The sequence below is a fragment of the Macaca mulatta genome, chromosome 2 (genome assembly GCF_049350105.2).
Source record: "Macaca mulatta isolate MMU2019108-1 chromosome 2, T2T-MMU8v2.0, whole genome shotgun sequence".
Taxonomy (NCBI): domain Eukaryota; kingdom Metazoa; phylum Chordata; class Mammalia; order Primates; family Cercopithecidae; genus Macaca; species Macaca mulatta.
Window position 1 is genome coordinate 1000768 of NC_133407.1, and position 21537 is coordinate 1022304.

General features: G+C 46.1%; 1 protein-coding gene across 16 annotated transcripts in view; it reads left to right on the forward strand.

Moving 5' to 3' along the window:
- IQCG (IQ motif containing G) overlaps nucleotides 1-21537 on the forward strand; it is a 69674-nt gene that overhangs the window by 23893 nt on the left and 24244 nt on the right. For all 16 annotated transcript variants that reach the window (XM_077991062.1, XM_028843519.2, XM_077991064.1 and 13 more), the window contains 2 exons: nucleotides 3922-4050; nucleotides 11088-11169. In XM_077991062.1, coding sequence (XP_077847188.1) covers nucleotides 3922-4050; nucleotides 11088-11169 — 211 coding nt within the window. The remainder of the gene's footprint in view (nucleotides 1-3921; nucleotides 4051-11087; nucleotides 11170-21537) is intronic.

The window sequence follows — 21537 nt, forward strand, 5'->3', positions numbered from 1 at the left end:
GTTGTAAGTCTTTAAAAAGGCCAAGAATTTCTTTTTCGAGGAGCTCATCTCTTAAGACACGAGTCTGCTGATGCTCCCGGCCGAATAAAAAACCTCTTCCTTCTTTAATCCGGTGTCTGAGGAGTTTTGTCTGTGGCTCGTCCGGCTACAGGAGAATTGCGTGAGCCCAGGAGTTTGAAACCAGCCTGGGTAACATATGAAATCTCATCTCTACTAAAAATCAAAACAATTAGCTGGGCGTGGTGGTGCGCACCTGTGGTCCCAGCTACTCTGGAGGCTGAGGTGGGAGGATCACGCGAGCCTGGGAAATTGAGGCTGCAGTGAGCCGTGATTGTGCCACTGCACTCCAGCAGGGGTGACAGTGAGGCCCCATCTCAAAAAAAAAAAACTGAAAAAGCAAAACAACAACAACAAAAAAACTACAACACTTTATGAATTTAAAATGGGAATTTGTAGGAAGTTTGTGTATGCTTTCCTTGCTCTACTCATCTTTATGTATTATTGTCTTATTGCATTGAATTAATAATTACTTTATCGTAACATACTACTGTCAAAAGACAAAATTGCAACAAATCTAAATATCTTAACTGGCTTTTATTCGCAATTCTAAATCAGGCAACACCTCATTCTATGAAGTAGAAGTACTGTTCTGATGACCTGGGCAGAGGAGGTTGGCTTTACAGGCAGAAAAGGGCTGAAGAAAGCAGAAACAGAGAACATAACGTGAATGGTCTTGTCGAAGTTACTTTCCTGGCTGCAGGTGGTGGCTCACACCTGTGATCCCAGCACTTTGCGAGGCTGAAGTGGGAGGAGCGCTTGAAGCTAGGAGTTCAAGACCAGTCTGGGCAACATAGCGATACCTCATCTCCACAGAAATGAAAAAAATTAGCTGGGCACGGTGGCGTGCTTTAGTCTTAGCTACTCAGGAGGCTGAGGCGGGGGAGGACCACTCAAGCCCGTGAGGTAGAAGTTACAGTGAGTTATGATCATGCCACTGCATTCCAGCCTGAGTGACAGGGTGAGACCCTGTCTCTAATTAATTAATTAACAATTTAAAATAACCACAAAGTTACTTTTCTTTTTTTTTGGAGACAGTCTCATTCTGTTGCCCAGACTGGAGTGCAGTGGCACGATCCCAGCTCACTGCAACCTCCGCCTCCTGGATCCAAGTGATTCTCCTGCCTCAGCCTCCCAAGTAGCTGGGATTACAGGCACGTCCACCAGGCCCAGCTAATTTTGTATTTTTAGTAGAGACAGGGTTTCACCATGTTGGCCAGGCTGGTCTCCAACTCCCGACCTCAGGTGATCCGCCCGCCTCAGTCTCCCAAAGTGCTGGGATCACAGGCGTGAGCCACTGCGCCCGGCCACAAAATTAGTTTTCTTGGAAAGATTAAAGCAGAGGGGACTTCCTTACCATGCCAGCTGAAACTGGCTATTCTCTCTCTCCTTCTCCCTTGAGTTCTTTGTTAAGGAAAATAGTAACTATAATTATTGCCAACTATGTCAAATCATTGAAGAGCAGTTTTAAATTTTTATTTTATTATTATTATCATTATTTTGAGACAGGGTCTCACTCTGTCACCCAGGCAGGAGTGCAGTGGCACAAACGTGACTCACTGCAGCCTCGAACCACCCTCCTACCTCAGCCTCCTGAGTAGCGGGAACTATAGGCATGTGCCACCATGACCAGCCTTTTTTTTTTTTTTTTCTTTTTTAATTTTTGTGAGATGGGCGGGGGGTCTCACAATGTTGCCCAGACAGGTCTTGAACTCCTGGACTCAAGTGATCCTCCTGCCTCGGCCCCTCAAAGTGCTGGAATTACAGGTGTGAGCCCTCGTGCCCGGCCTAAACAGCAGTTTTTTTAACGCTCCACTTAGGAGAGTATCATGAAGAACAGCGACTAGGCGTTAGGAAACCTGGATTATATATTGCCAGCTCTTTCTCAAACTAGTTATGTGACCACGGGCAAGTCACTTAACTTTCCTGAACCTGGTTTACTCATCTCGAAAATGTGAACATTTGGCTGGGTGTGATGGCTAACGCCTGTAATCTTAGCACTTTGGGAGGCTGAGGTGGGCAGATCACTTGAGGTCTGGAGTTTCAGGCCAGCCTGTCCAACATGGTGAAACCCTGTCTCTAATAAAAATACAAAAATTAGCCGTGCGTGGTGGCACGTGCCTGTAGTCCCAGCTACTCGGGAGGCTAAGGCAGGAGAATGGTGTGAACCTGGGAGGTGGAGGTTGCGGTGAGCTGAGATCGCGCCACTGTACTCCAGCCTGGGCGACAGAGCGAGACTCCATCTCAAAAAAAAAAGAAAGAACGACCCAGAAGGAACATCATAATGAAATTGGAATTATCCCAGGAATGCAAAAATAGTTTAGCATCAGAAAATGTAAAAAAATAAATAAAAAGAAAGATCAATAGATGCAGAAAAGACATTTGGCAAAATTCAGCATGTATTCATCATTTAAAAACCAATACCAAAAACCTCTTAGCAAACTAGAAATTAAAGAAAACTTTTTTTTTTTAGCCGAGTGACGTGGCCCACACTTGTAATCCCAGCTACTCAGGAGGCTAAGGCGGGAGAGTCATTGAACCCAGGAGGCAGAGGTTGCAGTGAGCCGAGATAGAGCCACGGCACTCCAGCGTGGGTAACAGAGCGAGTCTCCATCTCAAAAAAAATAAAAATAAAAATAAAAACATGTAAAACTACATGTATTACTTAAATAAAACACACAAACACATAATAAAAGTATCACAACATGCCAGAGAATAATAATCACCAAATTCAGAAGAGTGTTTATCTTTGGGGAAGATTGAGGAGACTGGGACTAGAGACTTCAGATATATCTGACATATGTAACCTTTAAAAAAACCCAAGTCTCTACCATGGTAAAATATTTAAATTTGGTGTTACATACATAAATATTCATTATTTTATTCATTATACTTTCTAAATTTTTGAAATATTTCATAATTTTGAAAAAGTTAAATCATTAAAACAAATTTTTTTTAAAAAACCTAATCAAACTTTTGCATTTTTTCTTTTTTTTTTTGAGACAGAGTCTGGCTCTGTCACCCAGGCTGGAGTGCAGTGGCGTGATCTCAGCTCACTATAACCTCTGCCTCCTGCATTCAAGTGATTCTCCTGCCTCAGCCTCTCAAGTAGCTGGGATTACAGGTGCCCACCACCACACCTGGCTAATTTTTGTATTTTTAGTAGAGAAGGGATTTCACCATGTTGGCCAGGCTGGTCTCGAACGCCTGACCTCAGGTGATCCACCCACCTCGGCCTCCTGAAGTGCTGGGATTACAGGCGTGAGCCACCGCACCTGGCCTGGGTCTTAACTTGTGTGACTTCTGTAGCCCTTTGTGAATGTAGGAAAATGCATATTTTTTATATGTATGTCAATACATATATATAAATATAATATGTATATATATTTTGAGACCAGGTCTTGCTATGTAGTCCCAGCTGATCTCAAACTCCTGGGCTCAAGCAATTCTTCCACCTCAGCCTCCCAAGTAGCTGGAATTAGGGCGCATGCCACTGCACCTGGCCTGAAAATATGATTTATTTATTAATTTATTGAGATGGAGTCTCGCTCTGTTGCCAGGCTGGAGTGCAGTGGTGATCTTGGCTCACTGCAACCTCTAACTCCCAGGTTCCAGTGATTCTCCTGCCTCAGCCTCCTGAGTAGCTGGGATTACAGATGCGTGCCACCACGCCCGGCTAATCTTTTTGTATTTTTAGTAGAGACGGGGTTTTACCATGTTGACCAGGATGGTCTTGATCTCCTGACCTCGTGATCTGCCTGCCTCAGCTTCCCAAAGTGCTGGGATTACAGGCGTGAGCCACCGCGCCGGGCCGAAAACATAACTGATTAACTCATTTTTTTGTTGGTCTGTTTCTTCTTACAGGCAGTTTTTCAGCGATGTGATTGCAGATACCATTGAGGAGCTGCAAGACTCGGGTACTTACAACAGTCTCCTGCAAGCTTTGAGCAAAGAGAGGGAAAACAAAATGCATTTCTATGACGTCATTGCCAGGTCAGAGTAATGTTAGGTTTACTTGCTTTGCTGTATTTTAAAGTGCTGAAACACTCTTACTGGAAATCCTTGAATGTTAAAGCAAACCAGCCGTGTACTTTCCAGGGAAGATTACTAGAAGTCAGAATTTGGGTTTTCTCCCTAGTTCTGCTGGGACAGTAAGTCAGATTTCTAGGCCTTCGTTATCTGTGTTTACAATATGTCAAGACAATTCTTCCTTTTCTAGTAATCTTTCTTAATATTGAATTCGGCCGGGCGCGGTGGCTCACACCTGTAATCCCAGCACTTTGGGAGGCTGAGGCGGGCGGATCACGAGGTCAGGAGATCGAGACCATCCTGGCCAACATGGTGAAACCCCGTTTCTACTAAAAATACAAAAAATTAGCTGGGCATGGTGGCAGACGCCTGTAGTTCCAGCTACTCAGGAGGCTGAGGCAGGAGAATGGCGTGAACCCAGGAGGTGGAGCTTGCAGTGAGGCGAGATCGCACCATTGCACTCCAGCCTGGGTGACAGAGCGAGACTCCAGTTTAAAAAAAAAAAAAATTTTAATTCATTGAAAATCACTGAACAATAACAAATGAATGCCAAGGACAGTTTTTCTTTTCCAGAACGTTTCAACTTATGAATTCTTTCTAGAACTGCTTTTCTTTTTTTTTTTTTTTGGTTTGTTTTGTTTTTTTGAGACGGAGTCTTACTCTGTCGCCCAGGTTGCAGTACAGTGGCACGGTCTCAGTTCACTGCAACCTGTTTCCCAGGTTCAAGCGATCCTCCTGCCTCAGCCTCCCAAGTAGCTGGGATTACAGGTCTGCGCCACCACGCCCAGCTAATTTTGTATTTTTAGTAGAGATGGGGTTTCACCATGTTGGCCAGGCTGGTCTCGAACTCCTGACTGCAAGTGATCCACCCACCTCGGCCTCCCAAAGTGCTAGAATTACAGGCGTGAGCCACTGCACCCGGCCTGGAACTTTCTTTGGATGTCAATCCTGTAATGATTGATCCTGAATTTTTCTTGTCCTTTTTTGCTTATTTACCATCTGCATTGTTTTTATTCCATTCTTAGAGAGATTTCCTTAACTTTGTCTTCCAACTCTTTTTTTTTTTGAGACAGAGTCTCTCTGTCACCAGGCTGGAGTGCAGTGGCACAATCTTGGCTCACTGCAACCTCCGCCTCCCAGGTTCAAGTGATTCTCCTGCCTCAGCCTCCCTAGTAGCTGGGATTATAGGCACCCATCACTGTGCCTGGCTAATTTTTGTATTTTTGGTAGAGACAGTGTTTCACTATGTTGGCCAGGATGGTCTCAATCTCTTGACCACATACATGATCCACCCACCGTGGCCTCCCAAAGTGCTGGGATTACGGGCTCTTTTTCTTTTTTCTCTTTTTTTTTTTTTGAGACAGAGTCTCGCTCTGCCGCCCAGGCTGGAGTGCAGTGGCGGGATCTCAGCTCACTGCAAGCTCCGCCTCCCGGGTTTGCGCCATTCTCCTGCCTCAGCCTCCCGAGTAGCTGGGACTACAGGCGCCGCCACCTCGCCCGGCTAGTTTTTTGTATTTTTTAATAGAGACGGGGTTTTACCGTGTTAGCCAGGATGGTCTCGATCTCCTGACCTCGTGATCCGCCCGTCTCGGCCTCCCAAAGTGCTGGGATTACGGGCTTGAGCCACCGCGCCGGGCCTCTTTTTCTTTTTTTTCTGAGACTGGGTCTTGCTCTGCCTCCCAGGCCGAAGTGCAGTGGCACGATCACAGCTCACTGTAGCCTCAACCTGGGTCCCAGGCCCAAGTGAGTAGCCTCCCGAGTAACCGGGACCACGGGTGTGTGCCACCATGCCTGGCTAATTGTTTTATTTTTGTAAAGTCAGAGTCTCACCGTGTTAACCAGGCTGATCTCAAAACCGTGGGCTCAAACAATCCACCCACCTCGGCCTCCCAAAGTTCTGGGATCATGCCTGTAACCCCAACCACAACTGGCCTTATCTTCCAACTCTTGTGTTTAATTTTTCAAAATGTTATGCTAACATTGATTTCTAAGAGCTCTTCCCTGAGTTTTTCATTTTTTATGGTATCCTTTTTTGTCACTCAGGCTGGAGTGCAGTGGCATGATCTTGGCTCACGGCAGCCTCGACTTCCTGGGCTCAAGCAGTCCTCCTGCCTCAGCCCCTCAAGTCGCTGGGGACGCAGGCATGACCAGCTAATTTTTTCTATTGTTTTGTAGAGATGGGGTTTTGCCAGGTTGCCCAGGCTGGTCTCGAACTCCTGAGCTCAAGTGATCTGCCTGTCTTGGCCTCCCAAAGTGCTGGGATTACAGGTGTGAGCCACCATGCCCAGCCTTCTCATATAGTTCTAAGAACATTAATTATAGTTGTCTGTCTTTGTTTTAAATTGTCTTCTGTTTCTTGTATTGTCTTTCTTCTCTCTGAGTTACTTTTTCTCCCATTTGTTTTAGTTCTGTTTTGTTTTGTTTTGTTTTTGAGACAGAGTTTCACTCTTGTTGCCCATGCTAGAGTGCATGCGCCCGCCTCGGCCTCCCAAAGTGCTGGGATTACGGGTGTATGGCGCCTGCCTCGGCCTCCCAAAGTGCTGGGATTACAGGTGTATGGTGCCCACCTCGGCCTCCCAAAGTGCTGGGATTGCAGGCGTATGGCACCTGCCTTGGCCTCCCAGAGTGCTGGGATTACAGGCATATGGCGCCTGCCTCGGCCTCCCAGAGTGCTGGGATTACAGGCATATGGTGCCTGCCTTGGCCTCCCAGAGTGCTGGGATTATAGGCATATGGCGCCCACCTCGGCCTCCCAGAGTGCTGGGATTACAGGCGTATGGTGCCCACCTCAGCCTCCCAAAGTGCTGGGATTACAGGCATATAGTGCCCGCCTTGGCCTCCCAGAGTGCTGGGATTACAGGCGTATGGTGCCCGCCTTGGCCTCCCAGAGTGCTGGGATTACAGGCGTATGGTGCCCGCCTTGGCCTCCCAGAGTGCTGGGATTACAGGCATGAGCCACCACACCCATCCTTCTGTTTTTTTGTTTTGTTTTGTTTTGTTTTTTAATTTACATCTAAATTTTTTAGAGGAAAATGTTACTCTGTCACCCAGGCTGGAGTGCGGTGGCACAATCATAGCCCACTGCAGCCTCAAACTCCTGAGCTCAAGTTATCCTTCTGCCTCAGCCTCCTGACTAGCTGGAAGACATTTGCCACTATGCCCAGCTAATTTTTTTTTTTTTTTAAGAGACGAAGTCTCACTATGTTGCCCACGCTAGTCTCCAACTCCTGGCCTTAAGTGATCCTTCCACCTTGGCCTCCCAAAGTGTTGGGCTTATAGGTGTGAGCCACCGCACCTGGCTCTAGTCTCTGCTTTTAATGTTAGGGGAATTGTGTTGGGTCATCTTTGGCCGTCCGTTTGTATTTAAGAGTAAAGTGCAAAGAAGCTGATGGATGCTGTGCTTTGCGCATGTGAACAGCGCTGCACTGTAGCAAGGCTGGGCAGAAAAGAAAAGCCCATCTTATCCCTCGGGCACCATACGCCTGTAATCCCAGCACTTTGGGAGGTCCAGTCTTTGCTGGGAGGGGTGAGGGGCAGTGAAGAAGTAATGGTTACTCTCTCACTACCCGTGTGTTGAGAGCTGGACAGGGAAAGGCTGGGGAAACTCACTGTCCAGTGAGCAGAATGTTTTTCGGTCCTCCTGTTTTTAGCATGGCCCTTCATCTCCACCTCCAGCTGTGTCTGGTGTCTGTCTCCAAGTCCAAATCCTCGGTTCAACCATTCCAGGAAACCAAAACTGACCAAACACCCGTGATCTCCCGAGAGAAGGAAAGGCAGCTGCCTGGCCACAGGCCTGGGGAAGGGAATCAGGTCATCCTGCTCCTTTGCCAGACTTTCACTCACTCCCCCTGGATTTCACCCTGTGGCACGGTTGAGCCTTTGAAGATGTGTGGTGGCTTCATGTGCTGAGCTTTTCTGGGTGCCTGTAGCTTTATTCCATTTTCTTCTTCTTGGTTTCTCATTCTGTACACATTTAGATCTCATTTTTCTCTCATCTGCTTTATATCTTCTTTCTTTTTTTTTTTTTTTTTTTTTGAGACGGAGTCTCGCTCTGTCGCCCAGGCTGGACTGCAGTGGCGCCATCTCAGTTCACTGCAAGCTCCGTCTCCCGGGTTCACGCCATTCTCCTGCCTCAGCCTCCCGAATAGCCGGAACTACAGGCGCCACCACCTCACCCAGCTAGTTTTTTGTATTTTTTTAGTAGAGATGGGGTTTCACCAGGTTAGCCAGGATGGTCTCGATCTTCTGACGTCATGATCCGCCCACCTCAGCCTCCCAAAGTGCTGGGATTACAGGCTTGAGCCACCGCGCCCGGCCTGTATCTTCTTTAATTTTGCTGATGTCTGTCAGCTGCATCGTTTCTTCTCCCAATCTGTTTGTCTTCACAGGTTTACATCTTTTATTATTTCTTGCCTGTTATTTTAGTATTGTTTCAGGAGGGAACGGAGGGCTGGGCATGGTGGCTTACACCTGTAATCCCAGCACTTTGGGAAGCCGAGGTGGGCGGATCACTTGAGGTCAGGAGTTTGAGACCAGCCTGGCCAACATGGTGACACCCCACTTCTACTATAATACAAAAATTAGCCAGGCATGGTGGTGCGCACCTGTAGTCCCAGCTACTCAGGAAGCTGAGGCAGGAGAATTGCTTGAACCCTCGAGGTGGAGGTTGCAGTGAGCTGAGGTCACGCCACTGCACTCTAGGCTGGGCGACAGAACAAGACTCTGCCTCAAAAAAAAAAAAGAGGGAACAGAAATAAATGCGTGTGTTCACCTGCTAAATAAAAACAAGAAAGAGCACATAGTTATGTCAAGTGAAGTTAGGGTGAAAATTATACCCATAATATAACTTAGTTTTGTAAGAGAAAACTTATAGCGTGTATTGACTGGAAGGAAATATAGTAAAATTTCAATGATAGTTAACTCCAGATAGTGGGAGTATGGGTGATTTTTATTTCTCTTCATACTTTCTTTGCATTTTCCAGATTTTCTAAAATGGGCACTTTTTTTTTTTAATACCCTAAGTTCTAGGGCACATGTGCACAACGTGCAGGTTTGATCCATAGGTATACCTGTGCCTTGTTGGTTTGCTGCCCCATCAACTCGTCATCTACATTAGGTATTTCTCCTAATGCTATCCCTCCCCCAGCCCCCTACCCCTCGACAGGCCCTGGTGTGTGATGTTCCCTGCCCTGTGTCCAAGTGTTCTCATTGTTCAATACCCACCTATGAGTGAGATCATGGCGGTGTTTGGTTTTCTGTCCTTGCAATAGTTTCTCAGAATGATGGTTTCCAGCTTCATCCATGTCCCTGCAGAGGACATGAACTCATCCTTTTTTATGGCTGCCTAGTATTCCATGGTGTATATGTGTAAAAATGGGTACTTTTATAATCTCATGTAAACCATATTTGTTTGTTCCAATAAACCTGTCCTTGGGATACTGAATTAATAGTAGAGGGAAAGTATTCATTCTGCAGCTTTCTTATCTATTTTTTGTGATCTACGAGTGGGAAGTACAAAATCTATAGTTTGTTTTGGCAATGACAATCTCAAGATTCTAGTTAACTCTGTGCTTTTAAAAATTCTTGTCTGGGCTCAGTGACTCATGCCTGTAATACCAGCACTTTGGAAGGCCAAGGCAGGTGGATCACCTGACGTTAGGAATTTGAGACCAGCCTGGCCAACGTGGCAAAAACTCCATCTCTAATAAAAATACAAAAATTAGCCAGTGTGGTGGCGCCTGTAATCCCAGGTACTTGGGAGGCCGAGGCAGGAGAATTGTTTAAACCCAGGAGGCAGGGGTTGCAGTGAGTCGAGATCGTGCCTCTGCACTCCAGCCTGGAGAACGGAGTGAGACTCTGTCTCAAAAAAAGAAAAATAAATACATAAAAATAAAAATTCTTGAGTAAAAATCTTTACCTAGCTGCAGTTTAGTGAGAAGTCTTTTTTGTTGTTTTGTTTTGTTTATTTTGGTATTGTTTTGCTATTTTTTGTTTGTTTTAAACCTAAATGATGGGATTGCTGGAGAGAAGCAGAAGGCTGTTTCTCAGAGCAGATTGAGAAACAGTCAAATAAAGTAGCTAAGTTCAGAGGCTCTGATGTCAGACAGTCCTGAGTTTGATCCCCTTTCTGCCATTTACTGTTTGTGTGACCATGGCAAGCGTGTTAGTCCAGGTCTTCTGAGAAATGGTTGCCAAGATGGAATTATTCACGCAAAGATTTTATCAGGGGAAAGATCTGCGTGAGAGAAAATGGGGAGGGAACCCTCAGAACCAGTGCAAGGCCGACCCCCAGTGAAGGACAGGCTAGAAGACACGGCTATGTTTGGTAAGGTCATCAGGAGTCCTTGAGCCAAAGTCAACCATCAGAGATGCCCTGGCTCCCCAGGAAAGGCCCGTCCCCTGCGATTCCTGCCACACTTAATAATGGGATGGGAGCAGTCTGTGGGCAGTGTGGCCTCGGCACACACAGAAGGTGTCAGAGCCTGGAAGCCGGGACCCTTGCTGATTTACGCCCCCTGTAGGTGGAGATCGGTGAGGCACATTCTCACATCCAGCACATTAGCTTACCTTAGCTGTCCACACCGCGTTTTCTCGTCGGTAAAATAGGAATCGGGCTGTTGTGAGGGCAAGAGTGTGTAATTAAAGTGTCCAAAGTAGAAAGGATTCTTCTTTCTCCTCTTGCTGTCTTTCTCTTCTTCACTTTTTCTCAGCAGCAACTATTTTAGATTCAACACTGATAAGCCAGAAAATCTTCCTCCAATCTATTAAAACAAATCTGTCTTTTAAAACGTGTTATTGAACATGTGTGAGGTGGACCAGCACCATTGGCATCCCTTGGGAACTCGATAGAGATGCATGTTTCAGGGCCCCTCCCAGACTTGCTGAGTCAGAGTCTCTGGGGGTGCAGTCAAGGAATTCGGTTTTCTTACGTGCAGGTGATCCTTGTGCACGCTAAGGTTTGAGGGGCACTGCTCTAAACACATCATTCTTATATCTTCTAGGGAGGAAAAAGGAAGAAAACAGATAATATCACTTCAAAAACAGCTAATTAATGTCAAAAAAGAATGGCAATTTGAAGTCCAGGTAAGAATTACCTGCTTAACACCACAAGTAACTGAGCTAACACAGCTATTAAATATATGGAAGCCATCTTAAGCAGAGAAGAGTTACGCATAAAAGATCGTTGTTTCTTCTGGTGTTCCTTTACTATTGAAAATATAGCCGGGCGCGGTGGCTCACGCCTGTAGTCCCAGCACTTTAGGAGGCTGAGGCGGGTGGATCTCCTGAGGTCAGGAGTTTGAGACCAGCCTGGCCAACATGGTGAAACTCCATCTCTACTAAAAATACAAAAATTAGCCGGGTGTGGTGGCACGTACCTATAATCCCAGCTACTTGGGAAGCTGAGGCAGGAGAATCGCTTGAACCCTGGAGGTTTCAGTGAGCCGAGATTGCGCCACTGCACTCCAGCCTGGGCGACAGAACAAGATTCCGTCTCAGAAAAAAAAAAAAAAAAAAAAACAGAAAATATAAAGAGAGCAACTAGAGAGCTGGCCTGGGTTGTACAGGTGTGTCTGGAGTATAGAGCCCTAGGAGACCCCATCCCCCTGGAGCTCTTAGTTCTCATCCTCGTATCCCACCCCACAAACACCCCCACACTCCCCCACAGGGGGCCTCGCCTCAGACGGTCTCTTGTATTCTCGCATCCCAGATGGAAAAGTACGTTCCTGAAGAAGACATTAAGCACGTTATGAACCTTCTTATACGTGGTGGTTGGGCTTTATCATGTTATTTATATTGTATTTTGAGGATAAAGTGGATTTGCGAGCTTTTGTGGTCATTAGGACCTAACCTCATATCTAGTTTACTTTTATAAGAAAATGCATCCCGAGTTTTAAGGAATGGACTTGCAAAACAAAGTTGGGGCTATAACCTAAGCAGTTAGAAACAAGTCATATTAGGATGACTGATAACTTTTCTATGAGCAGTTTAGAAAGTTACAGAGGATGGCCCGGCACGGTGGCTCACGCCTGTAATCCCAGCACTTTGGGAAGCCAAGACAGGTGGATCACGAAGTCAAGAGATGGAGACCATCCTGGCCAACATGGTGAAACCCCGTCTCCACTAAAAATACAAAAATTAGCTGGGTGTGGTGGCGGGTGCCTATAGTCCCAGCTACTCAGAAGGCTGAGGCAGGAAAGTTGCTTGAACCCGGGAGGCTGAGGTTGCAGTGAGCTGAGATCGCGCCACTGCACTCCAGCCTGGGTGACAGTGTGAGACTCCATCTCAAAAAAAAAAAAAAAGAAAAAAAGAAAAAAGAAGGTTACAGAGGATGGCCTGTTATCAGCTTTTCATTGACTAGCTGTTTGGAGAAGTTTATGCTTCACAGAAGGGAATTTTCATTATTCCCTACATAGATGTTGGAAAACTATTTTATTTATATTTTTTATTTTTATTTTTATTTTTTGATGGAGATGGAGTCTCACCCTGTCCACTCCATCACCCAGGCTGGAGTGCAGTGGCGCGATCTCGGCTCACTGCAACCTCTGCCTCCTGGGTTTAAACAATTCTCCCACCCCAGCCTCCCGAGGAGCTGGGACTACAGGCGTGCACCACTGTGCCCACCTAATTTTTAAAATATTTTTGGTAGAGACAGGGTTTCGCCATCCAGGCTGGTCTCAAACTCCTGACCTCAGGTGATCTGCCCACATCAGCCTCCCAAACTGTTGAGATGACAGGCATGAGCCACCATAGCCAGCCTACGTATTTATTTTAGACACAGGATCTCACGCCGTCACTCAGGCTGGAGTGCAATGGCACAATTATAGCTCATTGCAATCCTGGGCTCAAGCGATTCTCGCACCTCAGCCTCCCGAGTAGCTGGGACTGCAGGGCACTCCACCACACCAGGCTGCGGTTTCATTGTCTGTAGAGGTGGGCGGAGGTGGGGTCTTACTTTGTTGCCCAGGCTGGTCTCCGTCTCCGGGCCTCAGGTGTTTCTCCCTCCTTGGCCTCTCAAAGCACTGGGATTACAGGCATGAGCTGCCATGCCCAGCTGAGAGAATATTTTTATTTTATTTTATTTTTACTGATTTTTGTTTTGTTTTGTTTTTGAGACACGGTGTTACTTTGTCACCTAGGCTGGAGTGCAGTGGAGTGATCTCAGCTCACTGCAACCTCCACCCCCCAGGCTCAAATGATTCTTCTGCCTCAGCCCCCAGGTAGCTGGGACTACAGGCACCCGCCATCACACCCAGATAGTTTCTTAAATTTTCGGTAGAGACAGGGTTCCACTACGTTGTCCAGGCTGATCTTGAATTCCTGAGCTCAAGTGATCTGTCCACCTTGGCCCACTGCCATAGCGCTAGGATGATAGGTGTGAACCACTGCACCGGCCTGAGAATATTGTACGTATATGTGGAATAATTGTTTTTAAGAGGTCACTAGGAGGTGGAAGGATCACTTGAGGCCTGGAGTGTGAGACCAGCTTGGGCAACATAGCAAGACTCCGTCTCTATAAATAGATAAATTATAAAAATAACCGGAAAAGTAAAAAAATTATCTGGATGTGGTAGTACACATCTGTAGTCCTAACTGCTTCGCAGGCTAAGGTGGGAGGACTGCATGAGCCTAAGAGGTCGAGGCTGCAGTCTCCCCACTGCACTGTAGCCTGGGCGACAGAGTGAGACCATCTCAAAAACAAAGTCATTAGACTTTCTTTGAAGATATTATCTTTAAGTCTTCCAAGCAAATTGCATAACACCTTCTCTTATTTTGTATTTGCCAATTACAAAGCACCTTAGGTAGCTCTAGGTCTTGATGTCATTATCCCTATTAACCCTCTGTGTGTAGCTTATATTTTTTGAAAACCACTTTTCTTCTCTGAGAAGCTGCATGAAAACTAGTTTGCGTTTAAGTTTTCTCTGTAACGAATAGACTTTTTCAGAGGTTTCCTAGCTCTTTTCCCTGAAAAACTCTCATAATTTAAAAAGACTAATATAAATATCTTCTATTTTAAAAGTCATGAATCTTTTGAGATTATCTTATAGTAGATAAACATCTTTTACGTATGTTTTAAAATAGAAGATATCTATTTATTTATTTATTTTTATTTTTGAGACGGAGTCTGGCTCTGTCGCCCAGGCTGGAGTGCAGCAGCTCGATCTCGGCTCATTGCAACCTCTGCCTCTCAAGTTCAAGTGATTCTGCTGCTTCAGCCTCCCAAATAGCTGGGATTACAGGTGTGAGCCACCATGCCTGGTTAATTTATGTGTTTTTAGTAGAGATGGGGTTTCACATATTGGCCAGGCTGGTCTCGAACTTCTGACCTCAGGTGATACACCCGCCTTGGCCTCCCAAAGTGCTAGGATTACAGGCGTGAGCCATCACACCCGGCCAGAAGATATCTACGTTAGTCTCCTTTTAAGCCCTCCAAAACAATGTCAGAAGAAACCTCAGATTTAGCACTTTGCCAGTTAACTCCCGTCCTGCCATGAGGACCACACCTGTTGATGGTAGAATTTTCAGCCCTTGCTCCTGAGACTTACCTCCTGAATTGTATTCTCAGCCAAAGTAAAACCAAAGCGGAATATCACTCAGATATTGGGATCATCAGCAAAAGAATAGGTTAAGAAACCAAGATTCTGCTTCATAGTGGGTCTTAAAAAACAAGAAAAGAAAGAAACCAAGACTGGAAGATCCAAGGCAAGCCTTGGAACAAAAAAGAGCTACCAAGAGGAAATCAAGTTAAATCCCTAGAGCTACTGAAAACCGGTCATCAGGTCAAGGTTGGAAAACAAGAAGATAGGAAGCATATGCACATTAGGGACCCGTGGGTCAGAAAACGATGCCAACAGGAATGGCAGGTTTCTGTATATGAAAGGGTTGGTGGTAGCTTAGATGTGTAGGATTAATTGCCTTAGATACTTGGCAGAAAGAAAGAGTCGCAAAGGAAATAAAGTTTCAGACTTCTGAACATCAATATCCAAAGCAAGATATCAATGGATCAGCATTTTCATGAAACTAGTGGGAAAAAAAGGAACCAAGATTCGTATATAAAAATCTATCTTTTATATATCAGCAACAGACTTAGAATAGAAAATTGAAAATTTATATATATTATTATAATAGCATTAAAACTATCAATACCTAGCATTGAATCTAACAGCAGCGACAAAAATAATAGTAAAACACACACCATCAGGCCCAGCTAATGTCTGTGTTTTTAGTAAAGAAGGGGTTTTGCCATGTTGCCCAGGCTGGTCTCAAACTCCTGACCTCAGGTGATCCACTTGCCTCAGTCTCTGAAACTGCTGGGATTACAGGTGTGATCCTCCACACCTGGCTTTTTTTTCTTTTTTTAAATTGAGATGGGGGTCTCTCTTTGCTGCCCAGGCTGGTCTTGAACTCCTGGCCTCAAGCAGTCCTCCTACCTCAGCTTCCCAAGTAACTAGGATTATTGGAGCTCAGAATTTATTCTGAGTCTATGGGCTCGTATAGTATCAGCCAGTATTCTAAGTCATAGACAGACAAATAGAAATGTTATTTTGTTTTATGTTTTTGAGATGTGGTCTCACTCTGTCCCCCAGGCTGGAGTGCAGTGGCGCGATCTCGGCTCACTGCAACATCTGCTTCCCGGGTTCAAGTGATTCTCCTACCTCACCCTCCCAAGCAGCTGGGATTACAGGTGCACGCCACCACACCTGGATAATTTTTGTATTTTTTTTTTTAGTAGAGACGGGGTTTCACCATGTTAGCCAGGCTGGTCTCAATCTCCTGACCTCAAGTGATCCACCCGCCTCAGCCTCCCAAAGTGCTGGGATTCCAGGCGTGAGCCACCGTGCCTGGTCATAATGTTAATTTAATAGAGAACTATTTTTTTCCTGTGGCTTTGGTCTCTTTAATAGACAACATCCCCATTTTCCTTTTGCTGTCCAACCAGAGTGGCAACCTGAGGTCTGAGAAAGTGCCAACTTCCCAGACAGTAGCTTCCAAACTGCCAGGAGCCAGTACTCCGTTCTGTACTTTGTGTACAATCATGAAAGCAGACACTGCCATTAAAAGCCCTTGGCTCACGTTATTATGGCGGCCCTCAGAGCCTTGTAACTCGAGCTGGTAGCCTGCCTCTTCTCATTAGTAAATCATGCTTCTCTGAATTCAAATAGCAAGTCCAGAGGTCCAGATCTGAAGGCAGTTTTGGGATTTGGAAGTAAAGTTTGGTCTGCCGTGAAAACCCAAAACGGACGCATCCGTCCATGGACCTGACCACGAGGAAGGTTCCAGACACCATGGACAACTAGGATTCAAGGTTGTAGTGAAGGCAAATCTTTTCTTAGTGAAAATCTGAAAAGGAGCCTGTATCCCACTGCGTCTAGGCTGGCTCTTCTCGCACACTGGGGAGAAGAGGAAATGGAACAGCACTTCTGCTCGCTTGTTAGTGTGCCGCAATCGTGATTTTACCATCATAGCCTGTCAGGATTTTATATCTTCCTCTGTGTTTCCGCACTGTCACCTGGAGGGCCATAAAAATGTTTGTGCAAAATACCAATCCAGGAAGGAACTCAGAGTACTCAGAGGCCCATGGCAACGGCGTTAAAACCAGATGCCTTTGGCTTGGCACAGCCAATGTTGTATGTCCTTATAAACACTTACAATGGCCGGGCGCCATGGCTCACGTCTATAATCCCAGCACTTTGGAAGGCCGAGGCAGGTGGATCACCTGAGGTCGGGAGTTCGAGACCAGCCTGACCAACATGGAGAAACCTTGTCTCTACTAAAAATACAAGATTAGCCCAGCGTGGTGGCGGGTGCCTGTAATCCCAGCTACTCAGGAGGCTGAGGCAGGAGAATCGCTTGAACCTGGGAGGCTGAAGTTGCAATGAGCCAAGATCGTGCCATTGCACTCCAGCCTGGACGACAAGAGCAAAACTCCATCTTAAAAAACAAACAAACAAAAAACCACACTTACATGATGCAGTACCTTCTGTTTACCAGGGGCAGAGGCTAAAGACTTTTAACTCTATATTTCTATCTTCATATTGTTACTCTGAAGTCTTAATATTCAATCTGAGAAAGAAAAATTACCAGAACATGCTCTTGAGTTTTCAAAAGTATATTTTTGTATGTACAGACACTATTCAATAAATACCTGTCTACACTATTTAGATTCTGTGAGAAACAAAACTACAGTTATCAGTGTGGGCTGAGGTTTTCTGCAAAAGGTTTTATTTACTTGAGTGATATATAAGGTGGACCTTGAAGGAAATCTAAGGGATCATATAGGTAAAAGGATTCCAGTCGATGAAGTAAAACCATCACATTTTCGCTTTAACTCTAGTCTTCCTAAAGATTCAAACCTAGGCTGGACACAGTGGCTCATGCGTATAATCCCAGCACACTGGGAGGCCGAGGTGGGTGGATTGTTTAAGGCCAGGAGTTTGAGACCAGCCTGGGCAACATGGCAAAACCTCATCTCTACCAAAACATAAATAGAAAAAATTAGCTGGGTCTGGTGGTGCATGCGCCTGTGGGCCCAGCTAGTCGGGAGGCTGAGGTGGGAGGCGGAGGTTGCAGTGAGCCGAGATTGCGCCATTGCACTGCAGCCTGGGCAACAGAGCGAGACCCTGTTTCCAGAAAAAAAAAAGAAAGATTCACTGACTGCCATACAATTTGGAAATAGAAGGGAGGGAAGGGGAAGAAGGAGAAGAAATGGGCGGGCACGGGGGCTCGCGCCTGGAATCCCAGCACTTTGGGAGGCTGAGGCAGGCGAATCACCTGAGGTCAGAAGTTGGAGACCAGCCTGGCCAACATGGTGAAACCCCGTCTCTACTAAAAAGAAACACAAAAATTAGCCAGGCGTGGTGGCGCAGGCCTGTAATCCCAACTACGTGGGAGGCTGAGGCAGGGGAGTCCCTTGAACCTGGGAGGCGGAGATTGCAGTGAGCCAAGATCGCGTCACTGCACTCCAGCCTGGGCAACACAGCGAGACTCCATCTCAAAAAACAAAAAAAGAGAAATGGGGGACGACAGGGGAGAAGGGAAGTGCATATAGAAAGAATGGAAGAAAAACAGTGAGCCAAAAGCAGACATCTCTTAAAATTCATTTCATCAACGTTTATTGAGCATGTAAGTTGTGCCAGGCACTCCAGCCTGGGCAGAATTTTACAGATGAGAAAATAGGCTTAGTGAGGTTCAGTAATTTGCCTGCAATCCTACAACTTATAAGACAATGTGAAATACTAAGACATATTTTTAAAGGGCCTATAGCATATTCTCTGCCAGAGATGCTCAGTCTCTTCGGAATGATTCTGATCTAGTCGGAATAACTGTCATACAATTAGAATGATTCTGTAGAATTATATCACAAAGTTAGTAGACAAAATAACTTGAAGAATTCCATTCTGATTCATCTTAGGGACCTTTTTTAGACAGGGCCTCGCTCTGTTGCCCAGGCTAAAGTGCATGAGTGTGGCTCACTACAGCCTCGGCCTCGGGCTCAAGGGATTCTACCACTGCAGTCTCCCTAGGAGCTGGGACCACAGGCGTGTGCCACCAGGCCCAGCTAATTTTTTCATTTTTTTGTAGAGACAGTTTTTGCTGTGTTACCCAGGCTGGTCTTGAACTCCTGGGTTCAAGTGATCCTCCGGCCTTGGTTTCCCAAAGCACTGGAGCTATAGGCGTGAGCCACCCCACCGGGTTGGGGCCTAATGATACTTTAAGTCAAGCTTGTCCAACCTGCAGCCTGCAGGCCGCACGCGGCCCAGGATGGCTTTGACTGGGGCCCAATACAAATTCGTAAACTTTCTTAAAACATTATGAGAGATTTGTGTGTGTGTGTGTGTGTGTGTGTGTGTGTGGTTTGTTTGTTTGTTTGTTTTTTGTTTCAGCTCATCAGCTATTTTTGGTATGTTTTGTGTGTGGCCCAACACAATTCTTCTTCCAATGCGGCTCAGGGAAGTCAAAAGGTTGGACACCCCTGCCTCTGCTTGCTTTCCTTAACAGAGGATTTGTCCAATTACCACTTTGTTTTTTCTTTGAATAGTTACTTAGAATTAATTCCCTAGGTACTTGGAAGGCTGAAGAGGGGATTGCTTGAGTCTGGGAGTTCAAGACTACAGTGAGCTGTGATGGTGACACTGCATTACAGCCTGGGGGACACAGTAGACCCTACCTTAAGAAAAAAAAAGGAGGCTGGGTGCAGCAGTGGCTCCTGCCTGTAATCCTCGCACTTTGGGAGGCTGAGGTGGGAGGATCCTTTGAGCCCAGGATTTCAAGGCCAGCCTGGGCAACATAGTGAGACTCTGTTTCTACAATAATAATAATAATAATAAGCTGAGTGTGACGTCATGCACTTGTAGTCCCAACTACTCTGTAGGCTGAGGCAGGAGGATTTCTTGAGCCTGGGAGGTCAAAGTTACAGTGAGCCATGATGATGCCACTGCACTTCAGCCTGAGTGACAGAACAAGACTGTCTCAGAAACAACAACAACAACAACAACAAAAAGCCGGGCACAGTGGCTCATGTCTGTGATCCCAGCACTTTAGGAAGCCAAGGCAGGAGGATCCCTTGAAGCCAAGAGTTTGAGACCAACCTGCGCAACAGAGTGAGACTCCCTGAGACCCCATCTCTAGAAATAGTAAAAAGTTAGCCAGGCGTAGTGACATGCGCCTGCAGTACTAGCTACTCGGGAAGATCGCTCGAGCCCAGGAAGTGGAGGTTATAGTGAGTTGTGATCAAGCCACTACACTCCAGCCTGAGTGACAGAGGGAGATCCTGTCTCTGAAAAAAAAAAAATTGTTAATAAAAAAGAACTAATTCTACCCTACTTAATGGTTAAGATGAAAGGCGGTTGGAGGCCGGGCGCGGTGGCTCACGTTTGTAATCCAAGCACTTTGGGAGGCCGAGGCAGGTGGATCACCTGAAGTCAGGAGATCAAGACCATCCTGACCAACGTAGAGAAACCCCGTCTCTACTAAAAATACAAAATTAGCCGGGCGAGGTGGCGCATGCCTGTAATCCCAGCTACTTAGAAGGTTGAGGCAGAGAATCGCTTGTATCCGGGAGGCGGAGGTTGCAGTGAGCCTAGATCACGCCACTGCACTCCAGCCTGGGCAACAGAGCAAGACTCTGTCTCAAAAAAAGTAAAAAAAGAGAAGAAAGGCGGTTGATGTCTAGAGGAGGGCGGACCTCGGTTGAAGCACTTTTGCTGCTGGTTGTGTGCTTGTTTGCTGTGCTGTCAGGGCGCCTCCCTGTGGACTCACTCACACAATGATTCTTCCAAACAGTTCTTTTCAAACAAATGTTACCTCCCTGACTAAAAGCTTTCCAAGGATTCCCACCACAGTTGGAATAAAACCTGAATTTCTCAGTCAGGCGTCCGAGGTCCTGTGTGGTGCCCTTACCTACCTCCAGCCTCATCCTGTCGTCCCCTCAACCCTCACTAGGCTAGAGCCTCCGGAGTTTTCTTTCCATTCCTGGAATGTATTCAGGTCTTGATGGCTTCAGGATTTGGGCATATACTTTTTCTTATTTTTTTTTTAGAGTTCCCTTAACCCTATTTTTCTATTCTTTTTTCCTTTTTTCTTCTTCTTTTTCTTTTCTTTCTTTTTTGAGACAGAGTCTCATTCTGTCACCCAGGCTGGAGTGCAGTGGCGCGGTCTCAGCTCACTTCAACCCCCACCTCCCGGGTTCAAGCGATTCTTCTGCCTCAGCCTCCCGCGTAGCTGGGATTACAGGCACACGCCAGCATGCCCAGCTATTTTTCATATTTTTAGTAGAGACGGGGTTTCACCATGTTGGCCAAGCTGGTCTCAAACTACTGACCTAAGGTGATGCCCCTGCCTCAGCCTCCCAAAGTGCTGGGATTACAGGCGTGAGTCCCGGTGCCTGGCCAAGCCTGTTTTTCATGGGGTGGGCTTACGTATCCTTCAGGTATTGAATGAACCATCGCTTCCTTGAGAGAGTCCCTCTCAGACCTTCCAGAGTCTAATGTACCTCGAATGAACCATCACTTTCTGGAGAGAGTTCCTCTCAGGCCTTCCAGAGTCTAATGTACCTCGAATGAACCATGGTTTTCCCGAGAGTTCCTCTCAGACCTTCCAGACTCTAATGTACATCGAATGAACCATCACTTTCTGGAGAGAGTTCCTCTCAGGCCTTCCAGAGTCTAATGTACCTCGAATGAACTATCGCTTTCCCAAGAGTCCCTCTCAGACCTTCCAGAGTCTAATGTACATCGAATGAACCATCACTTTCCCGAGAGAGTCCCTCTCAGGCCTTCCAGAGTCGAATGGACTCCTCCCTTGTTATTTCCTCCCACAGCCTGTCAAGCTTTCCTTTTCTATCATTTTGCACAATTTTTGAAAGTTTACACATGTGTTTGTCTCTTTTTAACCACCTCTCTTCTATTAGACTGTAAGCTCTATGAGGGCAGGGAATATGTCTGTTTAGATCTC